The 21,414-nt window shown below is 43.2% G+C and overlaps 1 protein-coding gene across 12 annotated transcripts in view; it reads left to right on the top strand.

The window, feature by feature from the left end:
• Positions 1-21,414, top strand: part of LOC117272784 (NACHT, LRR and PYD domains-containing protein 14-like) — a 103,327-nt gene that overhangs the window by 5,254 nt on the left and 76,659 nt on the right. For 3 of the 12 annotated variants that reach the window (XM_078164157.1, XM_078164165.1, XM_078164160.1), the window contains exons 3-8: positions 5,682-5,786; positions 5,988-6,223; positions 6,438-8,232; positions 9,607-9,780; positions 12,106-12,279; positions 17,852-18,028. In XM_078164157.1, the coding sequence (XP_078020283.1) occupies positions 5,682-5,786; positions 5,988-6,223; positions 6,438-8,232; positions 9,607-9,780; positions 12,106-12,279; positions 17,852-18,028 (2,661 nt within the window). Of the gene's footprint in view, positions 1-5,681; positions 5,787-5,987; positions 6,224-6,437; positions 8,233-8,361; positions 8,387-9,606; positions 9,781-12,105; positions 12,306-15,606; positions 15,623-17,851; positions 18,029-21,414 lie in introns of those variants that run through there. The other 9 variants (XM_078164158.1, XM_078164161.1, XR_013488523.1 and 6 more) reach the window with 8 other exon arrangements.

Here is a 21,414-nt window from a genome sequence, read left to right as displayed (position 1 = left end):
AAGGGTTGGACTTATTCTGTGAATTAGTCATGGGTGTGTTTTGGGCGTATCATTCCATAAGCCAATCAGAGTGTCACCTCTCATTCCCTTTAAGAGAGGCGCAATTGGAGCGCACGGCGGAGAGCTAGTTAGATGGCGCACCTACCAACTGGAAAGAGTGAGCGTTTTACAGCTGAGGAGACGATAAATGTATCTCTATATCGACTGTCCCGTCACATCTGATGTCAGATCAAAGGGGATTGGCACCGTTTGGCACGTTTGGCACGCGTAATGGAAACCCAACCTGATTTGATCAACACAGTTGTAAACTAATAAGTTCACATCCCTCTCAGCCAACCACAAACAGCCACAGCATCAGATAGGGAGTATATATTCAGCATCTGTCATCTTAGAAAAGCCAAAAGAAAAGAAACAGAGTGAGACTGCGAGAGAGAAAGAGAGAGCGCACGCGCGCACGAGAGAAACGCTGTCAAGGAATTGTAAGTTATTCAATTTTATTTTAACCCGGGAGGTTAGAGAGCCCAGCTCCCTCTCCAGCATCCTGAACCCCCCCGCCTGAAGGTGCAGGAAGGGCTGGTCCCGTGGCTGCGGAGCTTTCCCTGGGTGCCCACGGCTGTGCGGCGGGCTGTGTGGCCACTGTGCATCCTCCTCCTCCTCCTCCTCCTGACAAGATGATCTTCAGTTTTACGTTCTAAAAGCTTTTTTTTTTAAAAAAAAAAAAAAAATACATTTGTACTTGTAGGGCTATAAGTTTACGTTTTTAGTTCACAGAAGCTGGTTATTGTTGTGTTTATGCCAAAATAAAGTTTATCAAACGTTTTCACATCTTTGATTTTGTGATTTACATGCCAAAATGATCACAACTCATTTGGGAAAGACAAGTTCATTTTACAGGCTATGCATCATCAGCCTGTGGAGGTCTGCTCGCAGTTCCGTATATTCGGACACTGCAGCTTGGACCTCCCGGATTATGATGATCATTATTACTGCGATTAGATCATTCTGATTAATGACTGACCATTAAGACGTGTTTCTGAGAAATATTTTAATGTGCACAATTTTCAGTTTTCAGAAACATCTTCTGATGCACTACCTTGGACACATCATCAGTGTTGTTTCCTGGAGTCACTGGGTGTTTCGGGTCTCACAACAGACACCCTCATCCAGGCGACCCGACCGAGGCTGATCAGACCTCGGCCTGTGTCCAAGTGGCATTCTGCTGCCCCCACCGCTCTCCCCTCTTCAGCCAGAGCCATCTGGACACTTTCTCTGCAGCCTCCGCGTTGTTGTTCATGGCTCTTTTTCGGTTGGCACCTGTTATGCCCAGTGTGCCGTAGGCCTTACTCAGGGAGTGGCTGGCGAATCCCCGACTGCCCACCTCCACTGGCATGCATCTGGTCCTCCAACAATCCTCCACCAGCTCCTGGTACTTCTCCCTCTTCCTCTCCTGTGCCTCCACCATTCTATCCTCCCAGGGAACTGTCAGCTCCAGCAAGACCAGTTGTTTTGTAGCCTCAGAGACCAAGATGATGTCAGGTCTCAATTTGGACTGGATGATGTGTGGTGGAATTTTCAGCTGCCTCTCCAGGTCAACTGTCATCGCCCAGTCTCGGGCCGTGGAGAGCAAACCAGCAGAGCAGTTCTTTGATGTTCTCTCTGGCCTTTGTCCTTCCTTGACGAACTGGGTGGCCTTGGCTGTAGCTCGGGTGCATCGACTGTCCTTGATCCCCTTGCTGATTGTCTCAGCGATGGATTTTAGGACTTGATCGTGTCTCCATCGATAACGGCCCTCACTCAGCGCCTTGGAGCAGCTGCTTAGGATGCGTTCTAGTGTCCCTATCTTGGAACACAGGGGGCATGCAGGTGTTTCTATTTTGCCCCAGGTGCACAGGTTAGATGGGCTTGGGAGGACATCATAGACCCCCTGGATTAAGAACTTGATCCTCTGGGGATTCCACTGCCAGATGTCCTTCCAGGTGACACGCCGCTCCATCGCCTGCTCCCACTTCATCCAGGCACCCTCATGGCCACTGCTCTGCTGGTTCGCTCTTCCTCAACTGAAGCTCGCACCTCCTCCTGCACCAGCCTCTGCCTCTCCCTCCCGCTGGCAGACTCGTACCGGGTTGATGTTATGCTCCCAAGTCCAGCTCTGCCTTGCGCCACTGTACCGAGGATGGTCTTGTGCTTCAGCCGAGTTTCAGCTTGCTGGACTGCCTCCGCTGCCCTCCACTTCCTCCCTGTCCTCACCACAATTCCTGCCCCGGACACTTTGGCGTCTCTGGATCCAGAGTATTGCAGGTGTTCCCGTGCCCGTGCCACGATGAACTCCTCCCTGACCGAGCTGAAAGGGAGCCTGAGCTTGTTGGTGTTCCCATACAGCCCGATGTTACTTAGGCTGCGTGGCAGACCCAGCCATCTGCGAAGATAGCTGCTCACTCTTTGCTCGAAACCTTCAACCACAGTCATGGGAACCTCGTAGATGAGCAGAGGCCAGAGGATTCTTGGGAGGATTCCATGCTGGTATATCCAGGCCTTGAATCTTCTGGGGAGCCCAGACTTGTCCACTGTTCTCAGCCAGCCCTCTAGATCAGCACTGGTTGCCTTGATGGAGTCTCTGTCATTCAGGCTGCAGTTGAAGACCTTCCCAAGGCTCTTCACCGGTTTCTCAGTGACTGACGGGATCAGATGTTCTCCCAGCCTGAAGCGGAATTTGTCTGTGACCTTCCCCTTCTTTAGAACCAAGGACCTGGACATTGCAGGCTTGAAGCTCATGCGTGCCCATGCCATGATCATCTCCAACTCCTGGAGAATCCACCTGGCTCCTGGTACAGCTGTTGTTGTCACCGTGAGGTCATCCATGAAGGCTCTGATGGACGGTTGCCTTACTCCAGATTTGCTGAGTGGACCTCTGCATTCTGTTTCAGCTCCCTTGGCCAGCATGTTCATTGCCAGTGCGAAGAGGGTCACTGATATGGTGCAACCAGTGATTATGCCCACTTCCAGCTGGTGCCAGTCTGATGTCAACTGGCCAGATGAGACTCTCAAGCTGAACTTGCTGTAGTAGTCCAGGATGAGGTCTTTCACCTTCTGGGGTACGTGGTGTTTCTCCAGTGCGACCTCCACCAGCTTATGGGGTATGGAGCCATACGCGTTGGTGAGATCCAGCCACAGTACAGCCAGGTCGCCTCTACCCTCTTTCGCCTCCCTGATGAGCTGGGTTACCACTCCTGTGTGTTCCAGGCAACCGGGGACTCCGGGTATTCCTCCCTTCTGCACAGCCGTGTCGATGTACTTATTACTCAGCAGGAAGTTGGAGAGTCTCTTGGCCACGATGCTGAAGAAGATTTTGCTCTCCACACTGAGCAAGGAGATTACCCGAAACTGGTCGATGTTCTCAGACTTCTCTTCTTTTGGTATGTACACTCCCTCAGCATACCTCCATGGCTGGGCAATCTTCCCTCTCCTCCAGATCACCTTCAGGGCCTTCCAAAGCCGATGTAGTAGCTTTGGGCAGTTCTTATACACCTTATAGGGCACGCCACTTGGGCCTGGTGCCGAGCTCGACCTTGCTCTCCTCACCACTTCCTCCACTTCACCTAGACTGGGCTCCTTCAGGTTGAAGTCTGATGTAGGCTCTGGTGGTGTTGTCAGTGCATCGCATGGGCCTATAATAACCTTTCACATTGTAATCATATTTTTATTTGTTATCTTTTGCATATGTGTGGCTGCTCCGTGTGTCTGAGCAGAGTGCACGCGCGTTGTGCACCCGCCTAGAGACGCATATTACTAACTTGTTTAACAGCGACATACTGCGCCGTTGACTTTAGACCAGGTTTTTGTTGGTCACTGGTGCATTTGCTTTTTATGTCATCTAACTAGCAACGCGCCATGACTGCGCCTGACCACTCCTCATTTTTAGACGAACACGCCCAGAGAAGCGCAAGTTCATTTGCTAGTTAGATGAAGAGGGCGCAGGGCATGAAAATGACAACTGCGCCGGCATCTAAATAGCAATGACACTTACGACATGGACTATGCGCCGTCCGCCATCCGCTTTAGACCATCTAAATAGGGCCCTGAAAATGAGCGACATGCAAGCGGGAGAAACGGTAAAGGAGGATTTATGCCTGGTTCACACTGCACGACTTTTCTGTCAGTTCTGAAAGTCACTATCAGAATCAGAAACAGAAAAGCTTTATTGTCTGTCTATGTCTCTGTGACATTACACGATTGTGGAGCCATAAAATTGTGCTGTGACTTGGCCGACAGACATGACACACTACACAATGGTACTCACCAGTTATCCCCCGGTCGTCTTTCATGTCATCGGGTTATTCTTGTCCTATTTTTATTACTTTTACGATCATCTCAGTCACTCAGTACGTTTACGTGGACAGTTTAATTCCACTTTTAATCGGAATGAAAGGCCATTCCGATTAAAAGTGGTCATGTGAACGGTCATTCCGATTGAAAATTAAATCCGATTAAAAGGGGTGGTTTATTTCGTTTGTCATTCCGAATGAAAGAATTTTGTGTGCATGTATACACTCATTCCTCTTTAAGTTCATTCCGGTCTTTCTGCACATGCTCGTTTCCTTGCCCTTCTCTCGCGATGACGTATATAGCGCGCATAGTAACAGGCTGCATAGCAACAGGCTGAGCTAGAGCAGTCAGACTCGTTGCACTCACTGGTTTCCATTCACCACAGCACGGTCTTCTGCCTCCCTTCTCCTCCTCAACAGACGAAGCATTAGCAGAACAAGGTTGTTGTCGTACTGCTGCTTTAAGAATATGAGCAAAACACGCCCGAAAAAGGCACTAAGAATGGCGTCGTCAAGCATCTTGTTATCCGGAGCGAGGACTACATGTTTTCTTCCGGTAAACGTAAACACATAACCTCCGCCCCGCCCCCTATCCAATCAGAAACCTTCCCTGCCCCAAACCTTGCGCAGACCTGAATAAAGGCGATTGAACTGATCTCCCGTGTAAACCCTCATTCGGAATTAATATTTCCCATGTAAACTACCTGGAAAGACTTTAATTCCGAATGATTTCATTCAGATTTATTTCATTCCGAATGAGAAGCCATCATGTAACCGTAGCCATTGTGTCTGTTCATGTGCCAGCTGAAATGTTGTTGTAGTCACCTAAAAGCGTCAGCAGATGGCAGGAGCTACATTTGAAGCACCGTACACAAACATAAAAGCCACTGAATCCTCCACAACAAGTTCCTACAGATGTTTCACAATAAAAGCCTATTTAGAAAATGGAGGGATTCTCTCAGCTGAGGTTATAAGGGGCTTTTAATTTGAAACAATTTCAGGAAGTGTTGAGTGGGATTAATGAATAATGGACCGTTTATAATGTAGTCTGTTTCAAATGAAGCTGGTAGCCTCTGCAGTTGTGGTGAGTAAAAGACACTATTTTTTATTTTTCTTACTTTAAGTCATCTGGTGAAAATGTTTTTTTAATATCGCAATATATATTGCAAAAAAACAAAAACAAAAACGCAATGTCAGTTTTTTCCAATATTGTGCAGCCCTACTATATATATATATATATATATATATATATATATGTGTGTGTGTGTTTATATATGTGTATATATAGACTTGTTGTAATGTTTCCTCTGGTCTTTACAAGGACTAATAATATGTGTCAAACATTTATTGTTTCCACAGACAGAGAGCAGAGTCTCCAGTATCCAGCTGTCTGTCTATGAAGAGTGACCGGTCCATGAGTGAGCCTCCAGACTTCAGTAATGAACCTGGACCCTCAGACACAAAGTAAGAGCCTGTTGAAAAACATGAGGGAGCTTTTTGCCTTTTGAAAGTCGTCTCACAGTGGAGCACAACATTACTCAGGAGGTTTTCATGAAGCTCCACCATGAGATATTTGAAGTGCCTCTGACTGAGTGTGTGAATAAAGCAAATGATTTGCAGCACAGTTTGCAGGACGAGATCTAAGTAATGTGTTCATCTCCACAGAGGGAAGAAGAGGAGTCATGTTTCTGTGGAGGAGCAGCCGTCCTGCTGTAGTTTGTGTCAGGACGTCCTGAAGGATCCAGTCTCTACCAGCTGTGGACACTGGTTCTGCAGACAGTGCATCAGCTCATACTGGGACCAGTCTGCTTCATCAGGAGACTCCTCCTGTCCCCAGTGTGGAGACAGATCCAGAACAAGAGCTGGACTGCAGACAGCCAGTCAGACCAGCACTGTACAAAGTAAGACTGTACATCTGTGTGCTGATGTCATCATGTCTGAAAACAGGATTCTTCTTGGTTTATTTGTGTTGTAAAGTGTAGACATGAAAGATTTTATAAAACTAATGTATAAAACCTTCATTTTTTCATGTTGCTTGTTTTAATGTCGATCAACAATATAATCTTAAGATTTTAGATTTATTTCTTTAGTCTCTCATGTTTCCTTCTCTTTCAGCAGACAGTGGTCTGCAGGAGGTTTTAGATGAACATAAGATCAGTGTGAGGAGGAGATATGAACGTGTGACTGAAGGAAGTGATGAAACAGGAAGTGGAACCCTCCTCAACAGGATCTACACTGAGCTCTACATCACAGAGGGACAGAGTGAAGAGGTTAATACCCAACATGAGGTAAAGCAGCTTGAGAGAGCTTCTAAGATGAAGACCCTCCATGAAACTCCAATCAAGTGTCAGCACATCTTTAAAGCCTTACCTGACCAACAGAAACACATCAGAGTGGTTCTGACGAATGGCGTTGCTGGCGTGGGAAAAACCTTCACAGTGCAGAAGTTCACTCTGGACTGGGCCGAGGGTTTGGAAAACCAAGATGTCAGTGTGGTGATTCTGCTTTCGTTCAGGGAGCTGAACTTGATCAGAGATGAGAAGTTGAGTCTTCTCACTCTGCTCCGTGTTTTCCATCCAACATTACAGAAGGTCACAGCAGAGGAGCTCGCTGTCTGTAAAGTTCTGTTCATCTTTGACGGCCTGGACGAAAGCAGACTGTCTCTGGATTTCCACAACAATGAGGTTGTGACTGATGTCACACAGAAGTCATCAGTCAACGTGCTGTTGACAAACCTCATGGAGGGGAAGCTGCTTCCCTCGGCTCTCGTCTGGATAACTTCCCGACCTGCAGCAGCCAATCAGATCCCTCCTGCATGTGTTGACAGGGTAACAGAAGTACGAGGCTTCACTGACGCCCAGAAGGAGGAGTACTTCAGGAGGAGAGTCAGTGATGAAGAGCGGTCCAGCAGAATCATCTCGCACATGAAGACATCCAGGAGCCTCCACATCATGTGTCTAATCCCAGTCTTCTGCTGGATCACTGCTACAGTTCTGGATCACATGTTGACTACAGAGCAGAGAGGAGAGCTGCCCAAGACCCTGACTGACCTGTACTCACACTTCCTGCTGGTTCAGACAAAGAGGAAGAAGCACAAGTATGATGAGGGACATGAGACCAGTCCACAGGAGCTGACGGAGGCTGACAGGGACGTTCTTCTGAAGCTGGGGAGGCTGGCGTTTGAACATCTGGAGAAAGGAGACATCATGTTCTACCAAGAAGACCTGGAGCGCTGTGGTCTTGATGTCACAGAGGCCTCGGTGTACTCAGGAGTTTGTACAGAGATCTTCAAAAGAGAGTCTGTGATCTTCCAGAAAACAGTCTACTGCTTCGTTCATCTGAGCGTTCAGGAGTTTCTGGCTGCAGTCTACCTGTTCCACTGTTTCACCAACAGGAACACAAAGGTACTGGAGGACTTCCTGGGGACAGACCAGGATAATTACGGATCCCTGGATGTCTTCTTACAGAGAGCCATGAAGAAATCTCTCCAAAGTAAAAATGGTCACCTGGATCTGTTTGTCCGCTTCCTTCATGGCCTCTCTCTGGAGTCCAACCAGAGACTGTTAGGAGGCCTTTTGGGTCGGACAGACAACAGTCCAGAAATCATCCAGAGAGCCATCAACAACCTGAAGAAGATGAACACGTACTATATCTCTCCTGACAGAAGCATCAACATCTTCCACTGTCTGCTGGAGATGAACGACCTCTCAGTACATCAGGAGATCCAAGAGTTCCTGAAGTCAGAGAACAGATCAGAGAAGGAACTCTCAGAGATCCACTGCTCAGCTCTGGCCTACATGCTGCAGATGTCAGAGGAGGTTCTGGATGAGTTGGACATGGACAAATACAAGACAACACTGTGGGGACGACAGAGACTGATTCCAGCTGTGAGGAACTGCAGAAAGGCTCGGTAAGTCCAGATGTGATTAACATCATAAATCATTGTAGATTAGTAGTTTAATTCTTCAAATATACACACTGTGAAATTCTTATTATTCATAAAATGTTCAAATGATGTGTCTGTTGTATTTTGTCACAGATGTTCTTGAGCTGTTTCAAATGCTGTGAGTACAAAACATGTAGATGTTTCAGTTGGTTGTGTTTATAGCTGTTGAGTTCATCAACACAGTTCTTCTATTTATTTATAATCATTTAATATTTGACAGTTTTTCACCTTTGTGTGATGGAGGTGAACCTGATAAAACAAATGATGGACTTCAGAGGTTGTTGTTGAGGTTTAATCACAGCAGCATTTCATCACAGTATGGCAGTATTTGATGGTTCTGAGTGAAAGCAGTAAAGTTATTATTCCATAAGAAGGTTCTGTAAGGTGTTTTATAGAATCAGACATGCAGATAATACCTGAGTTTATTCACCACTATGCTTAAAAAGGTAAAATAAGATCTGTATCATTTGCCAAAGGAGATTTCTGAAGTCCTAAAAACTGCTTTTATCCAGTTGTTGCTATCTCTTTTTTCATGCCTCGGCGCCGGCGACAGTCATGGCCAGAGGCATCATGTTTTTGGGTTGTCAGTCTGTCCACGACATCTCAAGAACACCTTGAGAGAAAGTCTTTATATTTGGCACAAACGTCCAGTTGGACTTAAGAATGAACTGATTAGATTTTGGTGGTCAAAGGTCAAGATCACTGTGACCTCACAGAATATGTTTTTGGCCATAACTCAAGAATTCATTCACTAATTATGACAAAACTTCACACTATGTCTAACAGGATAAAATAATGAAGTGATGAGATTTTATATCCTAAAGGTCAAAGGTCACCTTCACTGTGACATCATCATGTTTTGTGGAAACATGTTTCTGTTCATTATTTAATGTCATATCTCAGGAACAGAAGGGGAGACATTTGGTCAGAGACTGAGTTGGTGACACTGATCTTGAAACTGTGCTGATTGTATAGATCTTCTGTGCTGTCGGGTTGAAGATGTGTGTGAAGCGTCTGTGTTTTAGAATAAGTAGCTTCTTTGCAGCAACATTCATATTTGAGTCATTGTCTACTGTCATGGACACATGTGAGTTTGGACAGACATGGATGTAAACTGTAAGTGTAACTTGACTGGTGAAGCATACGACCACGAGGCAGTAATTCTGGTCATGAATCAGCTTTTAATTAGTTTGAATTCTTTGTGTTCTTTTTTTATTCTTAACTATTTTCAGTCCATCAAAACAGGATATTTCAAACTATTTTATCATCAAATCCATAAAGTAAATATAAAGTGTCTCTTTGACAATAACAGATTTTGTAATATATGTGTCATGTCAGATTTACTTGGTGTGGACTCTCAGAGACTGACTGTGAAGTCGTGGCCTCAGCTCTGAAGTCCAACCCCTCCCATCTGAGAGAGCTGGACCTGAGTGGAAACGACCTGGAGGATTCAGAAGTGAAGCAGGTGTGTGCTGGACTGGAGAGTCCAAACTGTAGACTGGAGACTCTGAGGTCAGTTCACTTGCTTATGTAGGTGTTTGTTTGTTTGTTTGTTTTTGGATATATATAATATAAATCCTTGACTGAGGTTATAAAGCTTTCAGTGTTTTCAGAAATGTTGTCTTTCCAAATGGCTGAATAGTTGGTTATGAAAGGCAGAGAAATGATGATTTAGAACATTTAGACACCATCAAGTTTGAGATTTATCCAAACAGAATTTAAGATTCCTGAGGTTCTGAGGTTTCTTTGTTTTCATGTTAACGTCACATAATCATTTGCAGTCACAGACCTTTAGACTGCAACAATAAGCAAATAAATAGTCTGCACTGGAAATATCTTGGACTTTAAGGACAGGTTGATATTCTTTCACACTCACGCCCATTAGGACTGCACCATTAATGATCTGGATTCATACGTCTATGTGATGTCATTTCTAAATGACAACCATTGACTGGCTCCTGTTTCCCTATGCATCCATGTGTTGACTGATGTGCTGTGGAACAGTCCCAGTTGCTATGAAGTGTTTCCTCTATCAGTGGGATCCCCCACCCCCCTGAAAGAAAGCAAATATTTTATTGATGTTATTTACCTTGTTTATGTGCACTGCTTTGATTTGAGCTCAGTGTGAGAGTCTTTACTGTGTTTTCCTGTCGCTGGGCTGCGTTTCTCTCCCTCCTCCTCGACCCACACAGGTGATGTTACTTGAGTTAACAGCCTCTGGTTACATCACTGTAAGTGAAATAAAATCTTCCAAACGTGTCATTTATTATTGTAATCCACCTAAAAGCAAAGACAGGCACATGTGGACTCCAAACTAGTGGAGCTGAAGCTGACAGGCTCCGCCCCCTCCAACAAGCATGTGTTGAGGCTCAACTGGTGTCTGTGCAGCAGCCCAGAGTTTTCAAAGTGTCTGTGTGTTCACAAGTTTTGTATCTTTTAACTGAATCTCTGTGGTTTGAAGTTTAGTTTCTCTCCTGCGTTGCTGTTTGTACTTTCAGATATCTGCCTTATTTTACCGTTTCATGTTCGCTGTCAGACGGATAAGATTCATATGAAGTCACTGCAGATGAAAACCCAATATTTTCTGCTTTGGCTGCTTCACAATAAAAGCTAAACAAAGCTAAAATAACAAAACAACATGGGACTTTTATTGTGAAGACACATATTTTGTGTGACATTTATGACTGTATGCTGAATGATCTCTCGTGGTCGATAGGAAACTGTGGTCTCATTTTGAAACGGAGCATCTACAGATTAATTCCATACAGGATATCTGATGATCCACTGAAGTTGGTCACAATGCGAGATGATTTAGTCCTGTGTTGTTGTTGTTGTTGTTGTTGTTGTTGTTGTTGTTGTTTTTTATCTCAGCCGCCATCTTGCCTGTAAGGAAGTCAGGAGGGACAACTCCAGCGGTCGCAGCTGAGCAGCATGTGTTGTTGTCTAGAGTCACAGCTGTAATGCAGTCGCCTGGCAGAGGTCTGCACTCTACTGAGTGCACTTTGTAGTTGATGTCTGTAATCATTCCCTCTGTCCATAATGTCTGTGAAGCAGTCCCTTTATAACCTGACTCCAGTGTTACCAGATGGAGGACAAAATCCACAGTCTTGTTCTGTGTCAAAGTTCAGTTTAAACTAATATGAGGCTTCAGACGTCTGAGTTACAGTCAGTATTTAGTGTTTGACAGTGTTTTTCTTGTTGAGCTGCAGAGGAGGAACAGTAACTCAAAGAGGGAGTTTGGTGCTAAACAGTCTGTAACTTTGGTCCACAGCCTCTTGATTTGGATAACTCAGACTGCTGAAGCTTCATATTAGTTTCATCTGAACTTATGAAGACATTTCTTACAGTGTAGCTGAGTTAAGAAGAGACCACTTCACACTCAGTATGGACAGGAGGAATATTTACTGCCACCAATAACTCTTTTAATGTGCATGTGGCTGTTGAACAAACTTGAACATATGTGTCCCTCTCCTTTTTATTCCATATACAAATACAGTATGAAGGTCATGTAAGAAATGAATGAATGAACAGTTTTTAGTCCAACGTGTCTGATTTGATATTGATCCTCTAAATACAGACTTGGCTGAGATCAGCAGCATGTTGTTAATCTGTGTTGATATGAATAGGTGAATGAATGTTGTGGTGACATTTGGATGATGTCTGTAGAAGGCTGACATCATGATGATCCACAATAACACAATGACAAAGTCACTCTACTCAGTTTAGGGCAAAGCTCATTGATCAGGACATAGTAATGCTGAGCTACACATTTAACACCTGAACACATCTGGTTGTTTTATTAATGATTTTTATCTACATCATTTATTCTTCATTCAGACTGTGTTGCTGCAGTTTGTCAGAGATCAGCTGTGTTTCACTGGCCTCAGCTCTGAAGTCCAACCCCTCCCATCTGAGAGAGCTGGACCTGAGTGACAACAAGCTGCAGGATTCAGGAGTGAAGCAGCTGTGTGATTTTCTGGAGAGTCCACACTGTAAACTGGAGACTCTGAGGTCAGACACCATTTTTTACTCCTGTGCTGAGATTATTATGATGTGAAAGTTGTGTTGACACTAAACTGCAGACATCAGGCTGATATTATACTGATCCACAATGAAGTCTATTTGTCTTGTTCAGTGGTTTAATCCATTGACTGTGGCAGAGCAATGTGGAGCTAAAACTTTGAATATAAATTCTGCATGATCTTCCTTAAAAACAGTGTATAGACTCATGCAGAAATAATCCCTCTCAATCAATCAATCAATTAATCAACTTTATTCATGAAGCCCAATATCCCAAATCACAATTTGCCTCCGAGGGCTTTACAGCATATGACATCCCTCTGTCCTTTGGACCCTCACAGCGGATAAGGAAAAACTCCCCCAAAAAATGGTAGAAACCTCAGGAAGAGCAACTGAGGAGGGATCCCTCTTCCAGGACGGACAGACGTGCAATAGATGTCGTACAGAACAGATCAACATGAGAAATGAACAGTAATCCATATGACACAATGAGACATAAAGAGAGACAGAGAGAGATGCAGGACAGACAGTCATGATAATAGCTTACAACAACATTCATTTAAGTAATAATATTACAATAATAATTACAGCTATTGTGATACAATATGTTGTAGGTATATATTAATGTATGATAGTATATGTATGTGACAATAATCATATGTGTATAATAACAGTAGAAGTATGACTAATGATAACAGCAGCAGCAGGAGGCATCAGGCAGGACCACGGCAGCAGCACAACCACACACGTCACACCATCCAGGCACCGCTGTGATACGAGGTAACCTGCAAGACAGTGGAGCACAAAGGCTCTGGAGGAGAAGCCGAGAGAGAGAGAGAGAGAGAGAGGGTGCTCGGTGATCAGTGATCACCAGGCCCACAAAATCGAGTCGGTCATTGGACGACCACCAGGAGTGAAAGTAGTTTTCCATTGTTGCCTATACTATTACCAAAACCTTCATGACTTCATATTGTTCACCTCTCCTCGCTTCATGCCTTTTTAAAAAGCAAAGTCAAAACCCAAACAAACAAATAAAAACATTTCAATCTTTTACTGTACCTGAATGAAGTAGAACGAAATTAGAAACACTTCACAACGTGTATTGTAAAATATTTGTTTTAATGTTTAGGGTGCTGACACCCTCATCTTCCTCTAAATCCTCTTCCCTTGTTCTGGTTTTCAGATTTTCTGTAGTAAATGTTCATCTTCAGTATCCCTGTTTTTTCTTTTGAACAAATGAGTAATTTTTCTCTGCATTATGATTTTTCATTCTTTTCATTTGACCAAAAATTATTATTTTGACGTTTTTCTCTCAGTTGACAATATTCAAAAACAATCACAGATATTTAAATCACGCTGACAGCGTTTGAGCCAGCCACAACAATGTGTGGAATTTCGTTGGTTTCATTTATTGTTTGTCTTGTCCCGGTGCAAACAGCGTTTTTTGACGTCTGTGGGCCAGTTGTGCAAAAATCAAACGTCCCAGTACAATAAATCAAACGCACCCCAACCACTGTGTTTCGGAAGTAGACATGCATGTGCAGTCACGTACTGCTGAGAGTTAAATCCCTGATCGTTAGCTCACAAGCAGCTGGTTCAAGCTGTTCTCTGTGTTGTTGAAATTAAACAAAATAACATGGAACATATCTGCTTATTATGCTACTGATTTTAATTGGGATATTTCTTGATTAACTAAAAGACATTTAATGGAGTGTTGCACGTCTCGAAGGCTGGGCTCATAGGAGACCACCGGACTCTCTCCCAGGGGAGGGGCTGGAGTAGAGAGGGAGATGTCTGGGCAAGGCTCCGTCCAGCATGGACCAAAATAACAGCATGGACAGTTCAGAAGCAATTCAGAATGAGTTAAAAGCAATTAATAAACAGACAAAGTGGTGTTTAAAACTGCATATATTGCTAACAGATCTATTTTCTGGCCTGAAGTGCGGCCGTGGCTGGTTCTGAATGTGGACTTTAGCAGGCAGCTGCTCTCTCTCCTCTTCCTGGTACTGCGTACCGCCACTGAATCTTTTAGTGGTACGCAGTACTGGACCGTGCCAGCTTACTTTCACCCCTGACGACCACCCCCTCAAACCAATACTCCTGCGGCCTCATGTACAAAGACTTGCGTGGATTTTCTACTGAAACATGGCGTACACTTAAATCCAGAAAACATCGTACGCACAAAAACATCCAGATGTATGAATCTGTGCGTACGCATGAATCCAAGTACATTTCCTTTGTACATCCCAATCAACGTGGAATTGAGCGCACATGTTGGAGTACCCGACCCCTCCCTGTCCACGCCCCCATTTCAATATGCAAATCATATTTAAATGAACCCTGCACCTGAGATTCCCCTCTCTGCACGAGCAGAAAACTAAAACAAAAGAATGAGTAAGACGGGAAAAGAGAAAAACTTCACAGAATGCGAATTGGAGATGCTACTCACTGAAGTGGAGGTGCGATAAAATGGACTTTTTGGCACGCTTTCCTCCGGCATCAATACAAAACGCAAGAGGAGTGAGTGGGAGAATGTGTGTGAGGCTGTCAATGCTGTGGGGTCAGGAAAGCGTACACTCTCAGAAATAAAAAAGAAGTGGTCCGACATTAAGGTGGCGTGAAGCGGAGGACGGCTGCCCACCGCCAAAGTGTGGCCAAAACAGGCGGGGGGACAGGAGAGGAGGAGCTCACCCCGTTTGAACACAGAGTCGCCTGGGGTCAGTTGAAAGCAGACAAATAATTATGTGAACTGGATTTACAGTTTCCATTTGTTAATTTTATAAACCACTTACATGGATCACACACTATTGTTGTAAATGAATGCAGAAGTGCGCTGGGGAAAAGGTGAGGCTGATTAAGAAATGTCACACTTCATACACGGGTTTATTGACATGAGTACTTTACACACAGAGACAATCAGGGGCTTGTTAGAAAGCTCTGAAGCTGTAGTTTAACCAAATAAATTATTTACTCACCAAGAAGCCACCCATCGCGCACAGTGCCAACTTGTAGTCTGTTCCCAACCATGCTGTTACTCAGTGCATTGAACCAGGCCACCTCGCCACAATGTTGATTAATTGTCTGTCTCGAAACACACATACTCTTCGTATTATGCCATTTACAATGTCTTAATACTGCTAAAGCAGCCATTGTTGTTAACAAGATTTTCTGCACCACTTTGTGCATGCTTTTATATCCATTCATCTAATTGCAGACACGTGGGTGTGTTAATTGTTCATCATTGTTAATTGTTAATGTGTCTCTGATGTGCACATCACTCTGAGGACTAATTGTTTTCACATTTATTTATTATAACAGTTTTCCAGCATCACCTCTAAGTGTCGCCAAAGGATCAACAGCTGTAGAAACGTACGTGCGCCAGCCATGAAGTTGGTGTGAGGCACCGTACACAGTTATTTCTCTCTTGATACATCTGAACTTTGCCGTGGAAAAGGATGTACGCCATGTTTTTGTGTATACACACCCTTTGTACATGAGGCCTCTGATCTGCACCAGGACATCAGGGTTAAACGTTAGGGGAGAATCAACAGAAATGACAGACGGGATATCTAAGTGTTTTCTCACATCCTTCCACACCAATAATGTGTTGTAAATGATTATGTTGTGATCAAGGGAATTTATTTGGTCTATATTATTGATAAAAGGTAGGGATTTAAGTCTTCTGGGATAACATGCTAGAGACTCAAGACTAAGCCATAAAGCTTCTTGCCTATACGTAAAGCAGTCTGACATCATTTTGAGCTGAGCCGACCAATAGTATAATTGTATGTTAGGGAGAGATAAACCTCCTAATTCCTTCGGTTTAGTAAGTTTGGAGAACTTAACCCTTTGGTGTTTGTTGTTCCAAACATAATGAGAAATATCAGAATTCAGTGACTTAAAAAACGCCGACGTCAGATAATGGAGAGTAATTTGTCTCAAATAAGTTATTCAAATCAAGAGTGATGAAAACACCCATTTATCTGAGACCCTCATCCGTTATTTGACATTGCTGTTGTAAGGGACCGAGCTGGCAGACAAGAGGAGACTCAGGTGGTTTTCAAAAAAAAAGCTTTTATTTTACACAAATACTACCAAAAAAGGTACAAATGATAAATGTATAACTAAAGTTCTGGGCCCATAAAAGAGGTCAAATAAACATGAACATCTATACTGGCTGATCAGACCATTAAGACACAAGAGGGATGACAGACAGACGAACACTACCAACTAAGCAATAAATAACAAAACAGAATAATTCCCCCAAAAAAGGTTAACTCAACTAAATTAACCAAACCAAAAATACCAAAACCAAATTTTTAATCAAGAGAAACAAACAATATAACTAAACGGAAAAATAACAGTTTCTCCCTATGAGGTGGCAGGAATTGGTATGGCCCAATTGGCCACTTCCTGTATTTAACAGTTTCAGTTCCTGGGGCACATCCTTTGCTCGAGCGTGGCCAGATGTCCTTCAGGAGCAGCACCTGCACACTGGTAACTCAAGAAATGAAAATTAGAACAATTTAAAGAAACTAGTGACTGTACAAAAGTTAACCAAATGTGCGCGCTACAAATAGAAACTAATGTACTGTCAAAACTGTAAAATAAAATGAGTATGATGTATGAAACAAAATCCAATGTGTTGTCATTTATTTGTTTGTAATGTGAAATGTAATTAAGATTAGCTAAATGAGGGAAAAATGAACTACAAATGTAAAAGAAACCAAAGTGTGAGTGCCACCGGGGGACAGACCTTAATGCAGCTGTGTGGCTGCAAGTGCGGCCATGACAGTTGTCATCCGTTAGTTGACAACAAGTATGCTTGTTATTATAAATAAGTGCAATAAAACCTTGAGCAGTAAAAAGCCAGTGCTTTATCAATACACGTGTTCAGCATGTAGAAAGCCATATTTCAATCTGCTCTGTCCCTCATTCACCGCCGCTATGGTTTACAATCATGGTTTACACAAGCACATCACACTAGTGGGACCAATAGCAAATAGTTAAAGACAAACTAAAATGAAAGCTGTGTGTATGTAGTCTGTTTAACTTAGTTTGTCACTTATCTTAAAATGTACCTGAGACAGCCTACCTGTGGACTGAAAATGTCTGGCCCATCAACATTTTCTGGTTTAAAATCTGGCCCAGTTGAATTTGTAATTGAACAGCCCTGCTTTAAACACTTGATTTCAACTTAAATTTACCCTGATGATTCTTGAAATAAGTGATTTGTGTTTGGCTGCACAACATGAGTTAGTGATGATGGAGCCACTGGTGGAGCTGGCAGAGTTTAAGAGGTGAAGTCACTACATCTTTATTGAAGTAGCAGCACGTTGTCAATGATACTTATGAGAGCTGTTTTTCACATTTTGTATTTTCCAGTCTTTAACCTGCATCCTGTTGGGATCAGCACAATAACACAATGACAAAGTCACTCTACTCAGTTTAGGGCAAAGCTCATTGATCAGGACATAGTAATGTTGAGCTACACATTTAACACCTGAACACATCTGACTGTATTATTACTGATTTTTATCTACATCATTTATTCTTCATTCAGACTGTGGGGCTGCAGTTTGTCAGAGATCAGCTGTGTTTCATTGGCCTCAGCTCTGAAGTCCAACCCCTCCCATCTGAGAGAGCTGAACCTGAGTAACAACAACAAGCTGCAGGATTCAGGAGTGAAGCAGCTGTGTGATTTTCTGGAGAGTCCACACTGTAAACTGGAGACTCTGAGGTCAGACACCATTTTTTACTCCTGTGCTGAGATTATTATGATGTGAAAGTTGTGTTGACACTAAACTGCAGACATCAGGCTGATATACTGATCCACAATGAAGTCTATTTGTCTTGTTCAGTGGTTTAATCCATTGACTGTGGCAGAGCAATGTGGAGCTAAAACCTTAAAGATAAACTCTGCAGGGTCTTCCTTCAAAACAGTGTATAGACTCATACAGAAATTATCCCTCTCAATCAATCAATCAGTTAATCAACTTTATTCATGAAGCCCAATATCCCAAATCACAATTTGCCTCCGAGGGCTTTACAGCATATGACATCCCTCTGTCCTTTGGACCCTCACAGCGGATAAGGAAAAACTCCCCAAAAAAATGGTAGAAACCTCAGGAAGAGCAACTGAGGAGGGATCCCTCTTCCAGGACGGACAGACGTGCAATAGATGTTGTACAGAACAGATCAACATGATAAATGAACAGTAATCCATATGACACAATGAGACATAAAGAGAGACAGAGACAGAGAGAGATGTAGGACAGACAGTAATGATAATAGCTTACAACAACATTCATTTAAGTAATAATATTACAATAATAATTACAGCTATTGTGGTACAATATGTTGTAGGTATATATTAACAGGGCAGGAATTATACCACGGCCAGTGCCGTGGATGCCCCAGAGTGTGGCCGTAATGCCCCTCCTATCCATACTGCCAGTGTAGCCTGCCCTGTTTTTTTTTTTTACATTAACATGACAAACAGCAAGGCTATGGCTAACAAGTTAATGTACTGACACTCCTCAGACACACGCACACACATACCAGACAGCCTCTCAGTCCTTAGCCGCTAACGTTAGCTCATGTGTAACACAGGTACCACACAGAAACTTTTACAAAGGGTCATAATGTGTTTCTAGCGACTGTCAAATGGCCAGCGAAAGTTCTTGGAGAGCAAGTGCCTGCTCTCATGGGCCAAAGATCCCCTGAGAAGAAAGACGGCTCACTCTGCTCTGCCACCAGGAACAAACTGAACAAACTTTTAATAAATTGAACACATATTAAAGACCATACAAGATCCTGAAGGGAATTAATACATATAATACAGTACAATAAACATTGTCACATTAAATGAAGGAAGAGGATTTTTTTAAAAGTCAAATAAAATATTGGGGATTTATGTAAAACTATACATAGAGACATATAATTAAGCAATATCACATGAGAGGGAGTGATGTTGTACTGTGATATCGTCACGGCTGTGATTGTCTTCGGCACGAGGCCGCAGGCCGAGTGCCTACGACCGAATCACAGCCGTGACGATATCACAGTACAACATCACGAGCTCGAGTGTGATATTGCTTAATTACAACAGTTCAACAGTTAAATAAGCAAGGCTGATTAAGAAATGTTGAAAAATGAGGACAAAATAGATAATTTAAGCTTTTTATTTGTCTTCCGCCAACAAAAATAGTTCCCTCAGGACTCCGCTGTCACCGTTGCTATGTAACGCAGACATGGTACACCAGGCACTTACTCTTTATACACATTTATCTGCACGTTTCCATTAATTGTGCAGCCGGTGAAATAAGTCTCTGGTGACTGCATGGTGGACTGTCGCTTCACAGGTACAGCCGACTCTGCCTTCTGATCTGACAGTATGTTGCTTTTCTCCAAGTCATTGAGCTCCGCTGATGAAACACTGACAAACCTGGATGTGTGCTCAGATGGATTCAGCTTCTCCTCTCCCTCATCTTCCTCTGATGACCATTCATAGTTCAATTCAAAACTTATTTTAGGAAATAAATCCATATTTTTGGCTGTTTGACAGTGGATGAATTAATTCGCCTACAACGCAACTGCTGACCTAACTGACACTAACTGTCAGTTTTGATTTGATTGTTGATTGCCATCAGCTGTGAGGCGGAGTGATACATACACAGTGAAATAACCATGATGTTGTGCTCCAATATCGTCACGTTTTTACTGTCTCTCGACCAATCAGATTGCAGGGCCGGAACTAACTGTTGTATAAATAATTATATAATTAAAGATGTGTAGGCTATGTTAGGTGAATACTCCTGTCAGTGACCCTGACCACTGGCATTGGCAAAAGAAATGGAGTTGGTCCCCGGACGCTGCACTGTGGCTGCCCACTGCTCCCAGTGTATACAGTAGGATGGGTCAAATGCAGAGGTCAGATTTCGTTTCAATGTATGTAATGTGCTGAGAAAGAACAATAAAGAATCTTCTTCTAATAATAATTTCTTAATAACTAGGAGATAACAAAAGAATAAAGAGATTTCAAAGACTTAAAAAATAAGGGACATGAATCAAAACAACATTAAACGAGATATATCTGCAGTCATGCACACCCAGTTTTAATAATCTCAGGGCCGAATTCACAAAAGGATTGCGTGGCTTTTGCGGGCGCTAAACCGTTAAAAATGGAGCAAACAGATACCGTCTATTTCACAAAGCATGCGCAGAGGGTGAAATGCTCCACTAACTGCGTTGCCAAGCAGATTGCGTCTCGGTGCTCCGGTGTTATTTGCACGTATTTAAATGAGGTAATATGCATATATTTGGTGCAAAAATTGCCCCTTTCTATGCAAATGAGCCTCATTGATAAACAACGTCTAATTCACTAACACCAGCGCTAATAGCCACACGCAGTTTGAGTGAAGTAAATAACGTCTTTAGAAAGCTGGTGCAAACTGGGCGCTCCTCTGTGGAAGCCTCTCGCCCAGATTTTCCAGTGATTGTGGCAGCAGTGATCGTCTGTTAAATAAGTCTGTAAATAATATTTTGACATTGTTATTATAATCATTATTACTTTAATGGCATTCGAAGATATTGATGCGTTGAACAGGTGACAGTCTGCGGTCGTTCTCAAAACGCACTTCTGTCACACACTTCAAAAGCAACTTTCAATAATTTATTAATGGGGGAAACAAACGTGAACAAAAACGGTTCCATAATTCATATTAAATTCAAAAGATAACGGAAAAACAGCTACAAGTGAGAGGGAATAGTGATAAAGTGGTCAAACTTAGTCAAATCCACAGCCTCAACCCATCCGACGCTGTTAGACTGACTCACCAGCAGACATCACTACATGAGGGTATACAGTATTCAGTACTTTGCCAAACAAAGTCTGCCATTGTTCTGCCACGGTGTTCTTGGCACAAAGCCAGCATTTATACTTTGCCATGTGGCTAATTGCAATCAGGGGCAAATCAGGGGCAAACTGCACTCAGCTGCCAAACTTTGTGGGCGTGTTTGCGCTGGTATGTCATTAGCGCAATATCCTTTGTGCATAGGACATTAAAGGGATAGTGCACCCAAAAATGAAAATTCAGCCATTATCTACTCACCCATATGCAGACG

The sequence above is a fragment of the Epinephelus lanceolatus genome, chromosome 22 (assembly GCF_041903045.1).
Source record: "Epinephelus lanceolatus isolate andai-2023 chromosome 22, ASM4190304v1, whole genome shotgun sequence".
Lineage (NCBI taxonomy): Eukaryota > Metazoa > Chordata > Actinopteri > Perciformes > Serranidae > Epinephelus > Epinephelus lanceolatus.
The sequence above is the reverse complement of the archived record's forward strand: the minus strand, read 5'-3'. Positions and strand labels throughout refer to the sequence as shown.